Source organism: Passer domesticus, chromosome 30 (assembly GCF_036417665.1).
Source record: "Passer domesticus isolate bPasDom1 chromosome 30, bPasDom1.hap1, whole genome shotgun sequence".
Classification (NCBI taxonomy): domain Eukaryota; kingdom Metazoa; phylum Chordata; class Aves; order Passeriformes; family Passeridae; genus Passer; species Passer domesticus.
Genome location: NC_087503.1, coordinates 2,268,892 through 2,285,923, shown reverse-complemented (window position 1 = coordinate 2,285,923; position 17,032 = coordinate 2,268,892). Strand labels below are relative to the sequence as shown.

The window sequence follows — 17,032 nt, the reverse complement described above, 5'->3', positions numbered from 1 at the left end:
TATGAAAAAGGGAAAACTGCAACACAAGGACTGTCTCTTCCCGGCCACAATTTCCTCCTCCCTGCAAAGGACAATCTTCTCCTCGGGGAGAGAGATTGACACTTTCCTGCCCCTGGCAATGACTTGAGGTGAGAGTGAATGTAATGACACGGCCCTGGCCAGACCCTCATGTTCTTTGATCCCACATCATGTCATTGGCAGGGGCAGGAAAAGAGACAGGTGTCTTCCCAGCATGGATCACAGGGAACATGGATCACCATGGCTCTTCCCAACATGGGTCCTCCAATGAGGGATGAAGCTGGAGCAGGGCACAAAGCTCTCCCTGAAGTTGGGGCATTTGCAGGGCTTGCCTTACTGGTGCTTCCGTTGGTGTCTGGTCAAGTCAGAGCTCTGGGTGAATCCCTTCCCACACGTGGCGCACTCATACGGCCTCTCCCCAGTGTGGATGCGCTGATGCCTTACGAGGGTGAAGTTGTGCTTGAAGCCCTTCCCACAGTCGGGGCAGCGGAAGGACCTCTCCTCATTGTGAAACCGCTCATGCAGGTGGAGATTTGAGCTGGTCTGAAACCTCTTCTGACACATGCAGCACTCGTAGGGCCTCTCCCCAGTGCGGATGCGCTGGTGGGTGATGAGGTGGGAATTGCGCTTGAAGCCCTTCCCACAATCTGGGCAGCAGAAGGGCCTCTCATCGGTGTGAATCCGCTGGTGTCTGAGGAGATCTGAGCTGATCCGAAACCTCTTCTGGCACTCAGGACACTCATAGGGCCTCTCCCCAGTGTGGATGCGTTGGTGGGTCACAAGGGTGGATGTGTAGCTGAAGCCCTTCCCACATTCCCCACACTCGTAGGCCCATTCCCCAGTGTGGATCATCTGGTGGTGGATCAGGCTGCTGCTCTGCCTGAAGCTCTTCCCACACTCCAAGCACTTGTAGGGCTGCTCCCCATCATGAAGCTGCTCATGGACCACCAGCTCTGAGCTCTGGCTGAAGCTCTCTCCACCTTCCTGGCCCAGGGTGTGTCTTTCCTCCTCAGAGTACCCTGGGCTGGGTTTGGAGCCCCTCATGCTATGGGATCTCTGTGTCTTTTCTTCCCCATTGGATTCCTGTGCAATGGAGCCACTCAAAATGGCCTCTTCCATGAGGTTCTGCCATGGGGATTTGTCCTCCCTGGTCTCCATCCTCATCTCCTTGTCTGGGGGAGGAAGAACAAGGAGAGGATGGGATTTGCCTCTGTGCCACAGGGAAAGGGAAGGATATCCTTCCAGGGCTTCCCCAGCAGGATGGTGTTGGCTGCAGATTTGTCCTGCAGCCGGGGGCCATGCTGGGCTGGGAGATGGAGCAGAAGAGAGGGGGAAAGGGGCACTGACTACCTCCTCACCTGCCTGCGTGTCCCGGGGAATCTTTCCCTTAAGCTCAGCCTTCTCCTCCATCTGGCAGTGGTTCTGAGATGGGAAATTCTGGTTTGGGAGGAAAACAAGAGATGAGTGCATTGAGTTTTGCACTGGTTTGCGGGCAAACCAGGTGGAGAATCTAAGACAGAATTACAATTTAATAAGAAAATTAAGATCAAGGCAATGATACAGAAACACGGCCTTAAACTGACACAGTCAGGATATAACCTGACACCCTGTTGCTCAGGGTGGTAGCAGCAGTCCCATTAAATGGTGGCTGCAGTCCTGTTGCAGTGATGAAGTGATTCTGTCAAAGCAGTGATCCTGTAGTAGGGTCTGGTCTTCCTCTGAAGGTCCAGTGGTGCTTATGGAGCTCTTGTCCTCTGGGAACCCAGTACGCAAGGTGCTACCGGTGTTGCAAGGCTCAGCTTATATCCAGGTAGGAATGCTTGGCTCCTCTCCCTGGGCGGAGCATCCCACAATGGGATGATGTCATTTTATCAGCCCTGCAGGGACACTCAATGGCCCATTCACAGAAGATGGCCCCTGGAGGTTGTTATCAGGGCTCATACATGGAAGAGATAAAGAACACTGCCCTGTCACACTTGCCCCACCCCAGGGGAGGTCTCTGTCCTTGTCATTCCCTTGTTGTCCCCCCTTTTCTCTTCTCTTTCCATGTCTCTCTCTACCTCACATTTACTGTTCAATACAATCCACTTTGGATTTGGTCTTGGTAGCACCTTAATTGGGGCAGAGGCATTTCTCTAACAATTTTCTTAACCAGATTGCAACATTATTTTGGCACAGCGAGTTTAGGCACTGTTCTCTGACTCCAAGTGCCTTGGATAACAGCATGGTTCCCTCCTCTGAAGAGGTTGTGGTCCTCTCTGGAGGAATTCTTAGAAATTTGGATGCAGCTACATCTGAGCAACTTAGGGGAGAACTGATGAGGAAAATGGCTGTTGTGGGTGGCCAGTGTAAAGAAAATGTTTTGTTCTCCTTCCTTGAAAAGTTTGTTAAAAACACTGGAGGAAAGGGAGCAAATGATACCAGTGAGACTGACAAGGTTCACTCACCCCATGGTGAGGAACACAAGGCTGCTAAAAGTCGCACAAGAAGTCCAGCTCAAGTAGCTAAATTTCTGCATAAATGCCAAATTCACAGGCTTAGGGGCTTTGCCACATATGAGAATCATTATTCTCTTCATCCCTGTCACCCTTGTGACAGCCCCACAGTGCTTTCTCTTCCTTTTAATCTGTGTTGGGCCGAATTTCCACTTTTTTTTTATGGGAACCTGCCAGCAGCTGAGCTGGAGCTGTGCAGGAACCAATGAAACTTGGAATTGCCACAGAATTGCTTCTATTATCGGTTTATTCATGTTTGGGATTTATTTGCATTTTCATCACATGTGACTTTTTGGAAAATCAAATATTCATCAAAATGATTAATGCAGAGTTAAATTTAATTTCTGCCAATTTTATTTTGTCCAGTGCCCAGGGGATGCTCAAGGGGTCTCTGCCTCACCCTGGAAGATGCTTGGGAGGGGCTTGTGGGGGCTGTCCCTGTCCCTGTCCCTGTCACGCCAGGTCATTCCCCATGGGGTCTCCATCATTCTCACCCCAGGGAATGCCTGGGGGCTTTCCCTCCCTCTCATCCCTGTGCCGGGGGGTGCTCGGCCCAGTCTCTGTCCCTCGCAGCCCAGGGGATGCTCGGGGGTCTCTGTCCCCTCACTCTGGGGGATGCTCAGGGGGTCTCCATCCCGCTGGTCTCAGATGCTCAGGGGGTCTCCATCCCGCTGGTCTCAGGGAATACTTGTGCAGTGCTGGGGACCAGGGGCTCTGTGTCCCTCTCACCGCTGAGGGTGCTCGGGGCTGGAGGGGCTCTCCAACCTTCTCATCCATGGGGAGGCCGGGGGGGTCTCTGTCCCTCTCAGCCCTGGTGTGACCCCACCCAAATATCATCGGGCTCAGAGGGACAGAGACACCCCCAAACCCCCAGAACAGCTGAACCTGGGATTTGGTTTGGGGCTGAGGATTTAGGATAGGGCTGGATTTGGGGGTGGAGTTGGGGTTAGGGCTGAGATTTGGATTAGAACTGGGATTGGGGTTAAGGCTAGACATGGGATTGGCTTTAGGGCTGGGATTGGGAATGGGTCTGGGGCTAGACGAGTCTGGCACTGGGATGAGATTAAATACAGAACTGTGAGTGTGTCTAAACATGGAGTGAGATTGAGACTAGGATCAGGGCCAGGTTTGGGACTGAGCTCACCCCGAGCGGGACAGGGGGGATGTCACTGCAGGATGTCCCTGGCATTGTCCCAGCCCTCCTCAGGCACCTCCAAACCTGGGAGGCAGCTGGGTGCTCCAAGATCCAGGTGCTCCCACCCTGCCCTTCAATACCAGGCGAGCATTCCCTGAGGGTAGCCCACTAACCCACTGTCCTGGATTGCCAAACAGATTGTATTCTCTTTGCCATCTGTATGGCAGTTGTCTTCTATTAACTGGGCAGTTTTCCTTATCCCTTCAACACCCAATCCTCCCTCTGGGCAGACATCTGCTGATAAAGGCTATTGAATGGCACTGCATGACTGATAAGAACTACAGCATCCTATTGTGAGATGCTCTGCCCAGAGGGGAGAGCCAAGCATTCCTACTGAGATATAATCTTGAAATTCTGGAACACCAGCATGGCTTTCTCCACTGGATTTCCCAGAGGAACAGCAGCTGCCTCTTCCACTGGATCTTCGGACGAAGACTACACCTTTCTACAGGATCCCTGCTCCAACAGAACTACACCTGGCACTCCAGGAGGACTGCAGCCACCATTCCAATTGGACTGCTACCAACACCCTGACCAACAGGGTGTCAGGTTGTGTTCTGACTCTGTCAGTGTTGTCTTGCTTTACTGCATTGTTTATTTTATATTTTTATTGTTTCCCTAATAAAGAACTGTTATTCCTGCTCCCATATTTTTTCCTGAGAGCCCCTTAATTTAAAATTTATAACAATTCAGGGAGGGGGGTTTTCACATTTTGCTTTTAGGAGAGGCTTCTGCCTTCCTTAGCAGATACCTGTCTTTCCAAAACAAGATGGAGTGACATCAATCTCTGCTTAATAACTGGTTTTGCTTTAATGCAGTTACGTTGAAATCACTTCCTAGTATATGATATAATATGATATGATATATTATATATGATATATAGTATGTTGCAGCTGTTATACCTCGGAGTAAATTTTTCTGATTAAGATAATATTGTCTAATCATTACCATAATAGATAATATATATCTACAGAAATCTATATGTTTGCCATCCTTAATCCTATATATCGGATATAATATATATATATAAAATATATGTATAATATATAAAAATATATAATAAATAAATAGATAGGTAGATGATAGATAGATAGATAGATAGATAGATAGATAGATAGATAGATAGATAATATAAATAATATATAGGTTATATATCTCTGGTTTGCCATCCTTAATCCCGTGGGACAAATTCTATAAAGGTTTCATTCCACCTTTATAATTCTTTACATGCAAAATCTTGAAAGTCTGGGATTAGGATTGGAAACCGCTGCTCTAAGGCTCCTCTCACAAAAAGAAGTTTAGAAAGCTTGGAGGTCCTTGCAGGTGTTTGGAGATCTGTGGGAGCCATTGGGGGTCCAATTTACAGCTCAATTAACAGACAATAACCGCCCTACCTGTGACAAATGGCAAATAGAATACACACATTATCTTTCAAACCAGAACAACAGGAATTCAAATTAATAGAATGTAACATAACATTGCTCAAATCTAACAATAATGAAGTTTAACTTTGCTTAATCTTATCAACCCTGAATTTGCATTAAATTAAACATCGCGGAATCAAAAATTAATATCCTTAAAAGTTATTGTCCTGGTTTAGGGCAGGTTTGGGAGATAACTCCTAAAGGGGCTTCTCTACAAAAGCAGATTCAATTGCCCCTCCCCCCTCTAACTGGTTCGGGAGAAAATATCTCCTTGGAGAAAAAAGTGGAAAGAAACCTGTTTATTAAACAATAGAACCCAAACAATATTAAACAATAAAACTTCTCACTGCTCCAAAGAAAGCAAACTCAGAACAGTCCCCTCCCCGGGTTGCAGCTCGGCTCACTCAGTCTCTGATCAGTCTCTCTGGAGCTGGAAATGCCGCGGCCCAGGCCCGGCCAGGGGGGCTACAGGTGGAGCTGCTGGTGCTCTTCTGGGTGTTCAATCCAGAGCAGGCTTGAACAGGTCCAAGAAAAAAAGGAAAAAATCACAGTACAGGGAACTTCTTTGCCTCAGCTAGCTAAAACTAACTAAAAGCAGAAAAAAAAGGGAAAAAGGAGCTCTGTCCGGCTGTCTGTCCATCTGCAGACAACACAGTCCAGGAGCAGGAATGTGGAGGAGTGAGAGCAGTCTGAAAACAAACTGCGCGCTTCTTCCCTCCCCTCTTCACTGTCTGGAAGAGAGTCTTAAAGATGTAAAACTTATTATTTGGTATAAACAGAACAAGACGATTGGGGATAAAAGCATCATATAGTCAACCCAGGACAGTTATACGTACAACAAAATTTAACTTATTCTGATGCTATTAATGGAAATAAGGCACTGAAAAGTTGAACAATCTGCGATTGAAATAACAGCATGAAGGATTTACTGGAGGGATTAAAAGCATGTAATAAGTGTGTAATATTTTTATGTAATTTAGTTTTGAGAGAAGCCCATGGTAGCCACAAATTTTATGCAAGCATAAATTTACAAAGACCTATTAAAGTGCAGTTTTATTGAAAGAAACAACAATGTGGAATTCGGCAAACTGCCCAGCAAACCAGCAGCTTTTTGAAATTGTATTTAGTGTAATTCCAGAGGGTCAATTTACCAGCATTTCTGTTAAAGAACCTCCGACAAGTGCCGTGGTGGGGGGGCCTGGCGGAGCCGCGCCGGGGGCTCGGGGGAACCGCGCCGGGAGCAGCACAGCCACGCACCCCAAACCACCCGCGGTTCCCCCTCCTGCCCCAGAGCCTGTGAATGTGCCTCCATGCCACAGGGAAGGGGCAGGAGATCCCCCAGTGCATCCCCAGCAGAATGGTGTTGGCAGTGGGGTTGTCCTGCAGCCAGGGGCCATGCTGGGCTGGGAGATGGAGCAGGAGAGAGGGGGAAAGGGGCACTGACTTCCTCCTCACCTGCCTGAGTGTCTCAGGGCTTCTTCCTTTTCATTGCAGCCTTCTCCTCTATTGGGCCAAGATTTGGGAAGGGGAAATCCTGGTTTGGGGAAAAACAAGGGATGAGCACAGTGTGTCTGAAGGTCCTTTGCCCAAGTCCATCCCTAGAAGTCACCTGGTATCCATAAAAACCTTGAAAAGCAAAAGTGAATCAAAAAAAGCCACCAGGAGTGTCCCATTTCCAGTCTCATCCCTCTGGGGTTCTGGTGGTCCCCTGTCTCATGGCTGCCAAGGATCCCAGAGCACATGTGGATCCCCCCTCTCCAGGCTCCTGCTCAGGGATGCTGGGGGGTTTTGGGTCCCGGGCTCCCTCTCTCCAGCCTCCCCCAATCCAGTCACTTGGGGCTCTCTCCTCTCCCCACTGCCCTGTCCTGGTTTAGGGCAAATTTGGGAGAAAACCTAGAAAAGGGGTTTCCTCTAGAAAGCAAATTCAAGCAGCCTCTCCCCCAATCAGTTTGGGAAAAGATTTCTTTGGAGAAAAGTGGAAAAACCTGGTTATTTAAAAGACAAAGCATTTATGAGCACAGCAAATGACGAATCTTAAACAATAAAATCTCTTGACGCTCCAAAAGAGATGACAAACTCAGAAAGTCCCTCTGTGGGCTGTAGCTCTGCTCACTCAGTCTCTTATCAGTTTCTCCATCACTGGAAATGCCGTGGACCAGGCTTGGGCCAATGGGCCACAGGTGGAGCTGCCAGTGCTCTTCTGGATGTTCAGAGCAGGTTTAAACAGCTCTAAAGTAAAAGAAAAACTACAGTCCAGGGCACTTATCTGCCTTAGAGAGCTAAGAACGAAATAAAACCAAAGGAGAGCCCTGTCCTGCAATCTGTCCAGCAGCCGGAATATGGAGGAGTGCAGTTTCTAAAAAACCTGCTCACTTCCTGCCTCCCTTTGATCTCAGAACCAGCCTTAAAGGTGCAGAACTCATTTCTGGGCTAAATAGATGAAGAGGGTATGAGCATGATCCCAGGTCCAGCCCTTCTGGGGGTTTGGGGGTGTCTCTGTCCCTCTGAGCCCGATGATGTTTGGGTGGGGTCACACCAGGGCTGAGAGGGACAGAGACCCCCCCGGCCTCCCAGGGATGAGAAGGTCGGAGAGCCCCCCCAGCCCCAAGCACTCTCAGCGGTGAGAGGGACACAGAGCCCCTGGTCCCCAGCCCTGCACAAGTATTCCCTGAGGCCAGAGGGATGGAGACCCCTGAGCATCTCCCAGAGTGAGGGGACAGAGACCCCTGAGCATCCCCTGGGCTGAGAGGGACAGAGACTGCCCTGAGCACCCCTCTGACACAGGGGTGAGTGGGAGGGAGACCTCCCCAGGCATTCCCTGGGGTGAGAATGATGGAAACCCCCTGGGGAATGGTCTGGGGTAACAGAGACAGGGACAGCCCCCACAAGCTCCTCCCAAGCATCCTCCAAGGCGAGAGGAACAGAGACCCCTTGAGCATCCCCTGGGCACTGGACAAAATAAAATTGGCAGAAATCAAACTTAACTCTGCATAAACCACTTTGATGAATATTTAATTTTCCGACAAGTCACATATGATGAAAATGCAAACAAATCCCAAGCATTAATAAACTGACAATAGAAGCAATTCTGTGGCAATTCCAAGTTTCATTGGTTCCTGCACAGCTCCAGCTCAGCTGCTGGCAGGTTCCCATAAAAGAAAAGTGGAAATTTGGACCAATACAGGTTGTTAAAAGGAAACAAATTTCTGTAGAACGATCACAAAGGCTCCAGGGACAAAGAGAATAATGATTCTCACATTTGGCAAAGTCCTAAACCCTCTCAATTTGGGAGTTATTTGGAAATTTAGCTAGATGAGCTGGGCTTCTTTTAGGACTTTTAGCAGCCTTGTTTTCCTCACCTTGCGGTGAATGAACCTTGTCAGCCTCTCTGGTATCATTCACTCCCTTTTCTCCAGTGATTTTAACAAACTTTTCAAGAAAGGACAAGAAAGTATTTTCTTCACACTGGCCACCCACAACAGCCATTTCCTTCATCAGTTCTCCCATAAATCCCTCAGAGAAAGCGGCATCCAAGTTTCCAAGACTTCCTCCAGAAAGAGCCACAAGCTCCTCAGAGGAGGGAACCATGCTGTTGTCAAAGGCACTTGGGGTCAGACAACAGTGCCTAAACTCACTGTGCCAAAATAATGTCACAATCTAGTTAAGGAAACTGTTGGAGAGATGCCTCTGCCCCAATTAAGGTACTAAGGAGACCAAATCCAAAGTGGATTTTATTGAACAGTAAATGTGAGGTAAAGAAAGAGAGATGAAAAGAAAGAGAAAAGGGGGGAGAGCAAGAGACAGGGACAGAGAGCCTCACTGGGGTGGGGCAAGTGTGACATTGTCCCCTGTGTGCGTGGACTTCCTGGGGTGGGAGTTTTACACCTGAGCCAGTTTGGGTAAGGGGGGTGGTGTTCACTCCCCCAGCAGGTATTACCCCACTGTTTCAGGTTACAGTATAAGATGTAACCAAATGCATGTTTTCAGTCACCATCTTCATAAACTGTTATACACAGGCAGGGCAGTGTTCTTTATCTCTTCCATGACTCAGCCCTGATAACGCCCTGCAGGGGCTATCTTCTGTTCATGGCCCATTGAGTGTCCCTGCAGGACTGATAGAATTACATCATCCCATTGTGGGATGCTCCGCCCAGGGGGAGGAGCCAAGCATTCCTACCTGGATATAAACTGAGGCTTACAGCCCCAGGAGCACCTTGGCTACTGGATTCCCAGAGGACAAGAGCTCCATAAGCACCACTGGACCTTCAGAGGAAGACCAGACCCTACTACAGGATCACTGCTTTGACAGAATCACATTCATCACTGCAACAGAACAGCAGCCACCATTTATTGGGACTGCTGCCACCACCCTGAGCAACAGGGTGTCAGGTTACATCCTGACTGTGTCAGTTTAAGGCAGTGTTTCTGTATCATTGCCCTGATCTTAATTTTCTTATTAAATTGTAATTCTGTCTTAGATTCTCCCCCTGGTTTGCCCTCAAACCACTACAAAACTCAATGTACTCATCTCTTGTTTTCATCCCTAAGCAGAATTTCCAATCCCAAAACCATCACCCGATGGAGGAGGAAGCTGTGAGGAAGAGGAAGATTCCCTGGGACCACCAGGTAGGTGAGGAGGAAGTCAGTGCCCCTTTCCCCCTCTCTTCTGCTCCAACTCCCAGCCCAGCATGGCCCCCAGCTGCAGGACAACCCTGCTGCCAATGCCGTCCTGCCGGGGATACTCATGGGGGATCTCCTTCCCCTTCCCTGTGGCATGGAGGCAAATCCCATCCTCCCCTTGCCCTGCCTTCCGCAGACAAGGAGCTGAGGATGGAGACCAGGGAGGACAAATCCCCACGGCAGAAACTCGTGGAAGAGGCTGTGTTGAGCAGCTCTACTGCACATGAATTTAACAAGAAGGATATTTCCCCGAGATCCTTCAGGATGAGGGGCTTCAAATCCAGCCCAGGGTGCTCTGAGGAGGAAAGACCCACCCTGGGCCAGGAAGGTGGACAGAGCTTCAGCCAGAGCTCAGAGCTGGTGGTCTGTGAGAAGCTTCATGATGGGGAGCAGCCCTACAAGTGCTTGGAGTGTGGGAAGAGCTTCAGGCAGAGCAGCACCCTGATCCGCCACCAGATGATCCACACTGGGGAATGGCCCTACGAGTGTGGGGAATGTGGGAAGGGCTTCAGCCGGAGGTCTCACCTCATGAACCACCAACGCATCCACACTGGGGAGAGGCCCTATGAGTGTCCTGAGTGCCAGAAGAAGTTTCACACCAACTCTAATCTCCTCAGCCATCAGCGCATCTACACTGGAGAGCTTCCCTATGACTGCCCCACATGTGGGAAGAGATTTCACGCCAGGTCCCATCTCCTTTTGCATGAGCGAATTCACACAGATGAGAGGCCCTTCTGCTGCCCTGACTGTGGCAAGGACTTCAAGCAAAACTCCCACCTCGTCACCCACCGGCGCATCCACACTGGGGAGAGGCCCTACGAGTGTCCCCAGTGTGGGAAGAGCTTCTCAGACAGCTCTAACTACACCAGACACCTGCGGAGTCACCGGTAAGGGGAGCCCTGCGAGAGGCGTGACTGCAACGTAAGGGCTTTGTGCCCCGATGTAATCACATTGCTTTTCCCAGTAAATTGTTGTTTTCCCAGCCTGGGATCTTTGCCTTTTGTGCTTTCCATGGGAGGTGGGAGGGCAGCAAGCAGCAGCACAGTTTTAGCAGAAGCAGGAAATTGGGGAATCCCATTCCTGAACCCTGGCCCATGGAAAATGAGCATCCCAGCAGGTCCCTGCCCTGGTGGCCGTGGCAACAGCCTTGGGAGCGGGTTCCTGGCTGGGGCTGTGGGAACCTCTTCCCTCTGGTGCCCAGGGACAGGACTGGAGGGAACAGCTGCAGCTGAGTCGGGGCAGGCTGAGGTTGGATCTCAGGAAAAGGTTTTTCCCCAGAGGCTGCTGGGGCAGTGCCCAGGCTCCCCAGGGAAGGCTCCCAGCTCCAGGGCCCTCTGAGCTCCAGCAGCGTTTGGCCAGCACTGCCAGGCCCAGGCTGGCATTGTTGGGGTGTCCTGTGCAGGGCCAGCAGTTGGACTCCAGGATCCTGATGGGTCCCTCCCAGCTCAGCCAATTCTGTGCATCTGGGGGAACAGGGGCCTGGTGATGGTTGCCATGAAAACTGACCGAGGAATGGGGCTGGTGATGGTTGCCCGCTAAGGATCAGATTTGTCACAGGGGTTCCATGGGGACTTTCCAAGAGTCTCCAGGCTGTTCAAGAGCTGGAAGGTCACAGGCAGAGACAGGGGCTCCATGGACACCTCCCAGGGGTTTCTGGGGATGATAAAGAGCCGTGTGGTCAGAGGCAGTCCCAGCCATTCCATGGTGACATCCCAGGGCACCTTGGGCTGCAAAAGCACCGATCTGTCGCAGGCACTCACAGGGGCTTCACGGTGACATCCCAGGAGTCCCCAGGCTGCCAAGGAGCCGGGATGTCCCAGACACTCATAGGGGCTCCAGTCATGGTCACAGTGGGAGCTTCAGGCAAAAGCTTTATTTCTTTATTAGAGAAATCCCTGTTGAGTCATGACATGGAGAAATGACACCCAACACCCACCCACCGTGGATCCTCATACCCCTGCAGGGCCCCTAGTCTTCTAAAATTCCTTTTAATACAGGAGACTGGGAGCAGCTGGATCCAATCCCAGCCCCAGACTGTGCCAAAAGTTGTAAAAGATTGGACAGGTGAAATTGAACTTTAACGCAATTTGTCCCACAGGATTAATGATGGAATACCACATATATTTATATAAATACAGCTCTGATTGATTCTGATCATCATTAGACACAATGGCTTATTTATACCACAGAGTAAATTTAAAAAGAAGTTATTTACTCCACAGTATAGGAACTATAACAATTATTAGAATATTCTGCTCTAGGAAGCAATTTTGAAGTCAACAGGGCCTGGCTGGAGTTGTTGGAGCCCATTGCATACAGACCCTCCTGCTCCAGCAGGAACTGCCTTTCCTGTGCCAGGAGCAGGGCAGGTCCCGCTGCAGGAAAAGCCCCAGGCCAGCCCCAGCACAGGGAAGGGCTCGGGCACAAGGGCAGAGTGGCGTGCTGGGAGCTGTGCCAGGCAGAGCCTGAGGCACCAAAGGCACCTTGGCAGCAGCAGCTGCTTGCAGGGCATGGCCAGAAGCCTCCCTTGGCAGCCCGGCCTGGTGGCCAGCACTGCAGAGCTGCTGCCTCAGGGCTCATTTCTGCCTGGGCTCTGAAAAGCCACTTCTGCTCCAGGAGCCTGCCTGGGAAGCCATTGGCCCCAGCACTTTGGGGACAAGATATGAATGAGAAAACTCTTCATGCCAGCAGAGACAAGGCAGGGGCAGAGGAAAGGGCAGAGCCGGGCCCAGGGCACAGGGCTGCCATGGTGATGGCTGTGAGGTCACTGCCCCTGCAGCAGCCTGGCTGCCCTCAGCAGACATTCTGGCCAGAAGCGTTGTGAGGGCACCCAGCACAGCAGAGAACCCACACAACAGGAATTCTGTCCTTGGGGATGAGAGGGTTTCACTGGGTCAGGTTGCACAAAGCTCCTGCTTTTGGATAATTCCTGAGATGAGGAATCCAGTTCTGTGGAAGAACACATTTGCAGTTTGGTGCACTCTCCTCATTGTAAAATATTTCCTCCTTCTAAAAACGTAAATCCACCCTCATTCAATTGAAAGATATTGACCCTTCTTCTGTCACCGCAAGATTTGGGAGAAAATAACTTTGACCATTTTTTTGTGTTTTCACAGACCTTGGTGAGGACCCAAAAATCTCCCAAGATGGGGTTTGGAGGCTTCATCACATAACCAGCGGGAGGAGGCTGTAGGCTCTGGGCTCACTGGCGTGGAGACTGAGGACAGAACAGGAACAGTCCGGGAGGGAGTAAAGGGTGGTTTCACAGAGTGTGGAGCTTTTCTTTATTGTGGGAATGAGCCTGAAGAAGAAATAATTGTGCTAAGGGCAGCTGGGGAGGCGCAGACTGGACAGCAGGAGAAAGGAGTTTCCCTCCCAGGGCAGGGCTGTGGTGCAGCACATCCCCCAGAAGGCGCCTGGAGCAGTCCAAGGCTTTGTGTGGGCAGGCAGAGGCAGGCAGGGGCAGAGCTGTCAGCAAAGGAAGGGGCCAGCCAGGTGGGGCAGCCGGGGGATGACGACAGCCTGCAGGGACAGAGACGCAGGGCAGGGACACCGTAGGACAGCCTGGGCTGCACAGGGCACAGGGATGTGCAGCAGCTGCAAGGCCCTGACAGAGCCAACTTGGGCAGCACTTTGGCCATGGCTGCTGGCCCTGGGCCTGAGGCCACGAGGGGACAAGTGACCCTGGCAGCCCTGGGGCCTCATTGCCTCCTTGTCCCTGCTCAGCAGCCTGGCAGGGGCCGCCCCATGGTCCTGCCCTTGGCACTGCACATCCCCACATCCCAGTGCTCATCCCGGGAAGAGCCCTGAGCAATGAGGGAGGGACAGGATCTGCCTGGCCAGGGGCTGGGGCTCAGGCCTTGGCCCTTTGCATTCCTGAAACACATCCAGGTGTGCTCAGCACCAGAGACACCTTTGCCTTGTTTGTCCCCAGCTGTCATCACTGCCTGCAGTGTTCTGCTCTTCCTGGAACCTAGGGACGCTTTGACATGAATTGTGTCCTTGAGTGGAACCCATTTAAACTACAAGAAATGTCTATGTTTCAGCTTAACTTGGAGTTCTTGAGAAGCTTTTTGAGCACACTCCGAGGGACTCAGTCTGATGCAAAGAGCACCAAAGCCCCAGAGGGTCATTCAAGTCCTGCTGCTGTGTCTGTGCTGCTGAGCTGGGCCGGGCTCCTGGCCCAGAGGCAGCTCCTGGCAAGAGCAGCGCTGCAGAGAGACAGCTCTGGCCAGGAGCAGCTCCTGTGCACAGCCCAGCAGGGCTGGGGCACTGCCACGGCAGCTCAGGGACAGCAGCAGGGCACAGCCAGAGCTGCCAGGGGCTCAGCACTGGCAGGGGCTGGGGGATGTCCCAGAGGGGGCTGTGTCACAGCGGCACCTCTATGGCTGTGTCATGGAGGCACAGAGCAGCTGTGAAGTCAGCAAGGGGCTGTGTGACAGGACAGAGTGGGCTGAGTGAGGTCATAGGTTGGGCTATGACATCACAGAGTTTGTTGTGTGAGGTCATTGAGCAGCTAGAGCATCATAGAGGGGACTGTGTGTCATCACAGAGCAGGCTGTGACATCATGGCATGGCTGTATGGCATCATAGAGCAGGCTGTAAGGTCAAATTGTGTGCTGTGACATTACAGAGTGTCAGTATGACATCACAGAGAGGGTTTAGTGACATCACTGAGGGGGCTGTGACATCACAGAACTGTCAGTGATATCACAGAGCAGGATGTGAGACCATGAAGCAGTCTGCCATCATGGAGGGTGGCTCTGTGACATCAGAGACTGGGTTGTGACATCACTGCGTGACTGAGTAACATCATAGAGCCAGGTGTGACATCACAGAACAGACTGTGACATCACAGGGTGACTTTGTGACATCACCAAATCTTCTGTGATATCACAGAGCAGCTTTATATCACAGACTGATATCCCAGCCCTGGCCCTGTGATATCATGAAGGGGCTTTGTGAAATCACAGAGCAGGCTGTGTGTCATCACAGAGTTGCCTGTGACATCACAGAGTAGGCTCTGTGACATCATAGGCTGGACATCAGAGAATATATTCGGCCATCACAGGTATCTGTGTGACATCATAGAATGGCTGTGTGACATCCCAGGGTAGGTTGTGTAATATCATAACATTAACCTGTGACATAATAATGTGGGTTGTGACATCGCAAATGGGCTGTGTATCATCACAGGGACTGTGTGACATCACAGATTGGCAGTGACATCACAGGGGCTGTGTGAGGTCGCTGGGGAGGTCACTCTGCCCCAGCCCCCCTCAAAGTTCCCCCAGAGCAGTCCAACCCTGCTCGTGCACAGCGGGGTCCCCTGTCCCCCCGGGTCCCCCTGCCCCCGGAGCCGCAGCCTCCCCCAGAGGATGTTCCACGAGATCGACCCCAGAGCCTGACATGGGGACGGGGGGCCGGGGCCCTGGGGGTGGGACAGGGGGACAGGGACCCCTCGGCAGCGTCCCCGTGTCCCCCAGGGCCAGAGCCTGAGCCAGGGCTCCTTCACCCTGTTCTGAACGAGGGCTTTAGAGCGCTGAAAAAATCCCCAGCAAGAGATCAGCAACAACCAGATTTAATATTAAGGGACAGCACCACAAAGTTCCTTGGCAAGAGTCACTCTGCTCCTGACTGGATATTTCAGGCACAGCAAGGAAAAAATGCAACAACAAAACCAAACAAAATCCAGGCAATCAAACCAGAAATGAACCGAGAACTATCCTTGTGTGTGTGTGTGACGCACAGGCACTCCTGTGTGCACACAGACACAAAGAGTCAGTGCAAGGCACCTGTGAGAAATTCCCCTGAGGGCAGGAAATAGTCCCTGTGGATGCTTTGGCATCTCCCCAGCGGGTGAAGGGTTGAGCCTGGAGGAGTGGGGGGATCGGCCCAGGCTCCCTCGTTGTTCAGGATCCCCGAGTGCAGCAAACGGGAGAGTTCCCAGCTAGGAGAGGCCCCACTCAGAGGGAGTCGCTGGCCCAGGAGAGCTCCAAGGGGCTCCTTTTGCAGCGCTGTTTGTTGGGCCCCAAGAGAGGGGCTGCAGTCACAGCAATGGTTCATCCTGGCCACACTTGGCATCAACTGCTCTCTTTGGCACTGTGAGAACAGGGATGTTGTGTCACTGAGGGAACAAAACCAGTTCCCAGGGCTGCTCCTCCAGAAACCAGGAGCTGTTTGGGCAGCAGCAGTGCCTGGAGCAGACAGTGTTTGTGCTGAGCTGCAGAGGAGCTGAGCCCAGGGGCTGTTGGCCAAGGCTGAGGCCCAAGGAGCATTTCTGAGCTGGCAGGGCGGCCTGAGAAGGGGAGGGGGGAATGCAGCAGCACCGGGCCCATGGAAGCAAGGGGCCATTGTGACACTGTGGGGCCCTGTGAGACCAAGGAACCATTGTGACACTGTGGGGCCTCATGACCTAAGATGCCTTTGTGACACTGCAGGGCTCATGGAACCAAATGCCCATTGTGACATTGTGGGGCCTCGTGTCATCATTGGTCAATTGTGACACTGGAGAACCAAAGGAGACCATTGTGACACTGCAGGGCTGCATGCAACCTAGGGGCCATTGTGACATTGTAAGGCCTTGTGTCATCAGTAGTCCATTGTAACATTATGGAGCCAAAGTAGACCATTGTGACACTGCAGGGGCCTCTTGCAGCCTAGGAGCCACTGTGATTTTTTGGGACCCCATTGAACCAAAGCACCATTGCGACACTGCTGGACCCATAAAATCAAAGCACCGTTAGGACACTGTCAGGCCCCATGGAACCAAGGGGACCATAGTGATAACGCAGGGCCTCTTAAAACCACAGCAACACGGAACAGTTCTGGCTGGTTTGGCTTCCTGTGGACTGCCTGGCTGGTCCAACTGAGCATTGCATGTGGAGGGTCTCTTTTCATCTGCTGCTGAAACACTGGTGCTTCATGCTTTCTTTCATATAGAAAAGAACTGTCCTTCACCTGCAGGCACCCATGGCCAGAATTGGGATTTCACTTCCAAATTTCCTTATATGCAGGGATTATTCGCATAGGAGTATTGTCAGGATGAGACTGGCTGACAGTGGTTTAATGAATGTCACCTCCTATCTGTCCCCAAAACACTGGGCAAAGCTCCATGCTTTCTTTCTTATGGAAAGAACTGTCCAGCTTCTCCAGGCGCCCCTGGCTGAGATTGGGCTTCCACCTCCAAAATTCCCTACATCCAAAGACTGCTCCCAGAC

The 17,032-nt window shown here is 51.5% G+C and overlaps 1 protein-coding gene and 1 pseudogene across 1 annotated transcript; one reads left to right on the top strand and one right to left on the bottom strand.

The window, feature by feature from the left end:
- Positions 1-351: 351 nt before the first annotated feature.
- The window catches only part of LOC135287561 (zinc finger protein 345-like), a 737,501-nt pseudogene continuing 720,820 nt past the window's right edge, over positions 352-17,032 (bottom strand).
- Positions 9,711-10,703, top strand: LOC135287524 (oocyte zinc finger protein XlCOF15-like). Its single transcript, XM_064400817.1, has 2 exons — positions 9,711-9,762; positions 9,949-10,703. Exons 1-2 carry the CDS (start codon positions 9,711-9,713, stop codon positions 10,701-10,703), a joined length of 807 nt encoding a protein of 268 aa, XP_064256887.1.

Bases quoted from the DNA above. Each gene is read 5' to 3' on its own strand.
- LOC135287524 (XM_064400817.1), top strand. From the start codon at position 9,711: ATGGAGGAGGAAGCTGTGAGGAAGAGGAAGATTCCCTGGGACCACCAG. The intron at 9,763-9,948 runs GTGAGGAGGAAG...TGCCTTCCGCAG, and splicing joins TCCCTGGGACCACCAGGTAG to ACAAGGAGCTGAGGATGGAG.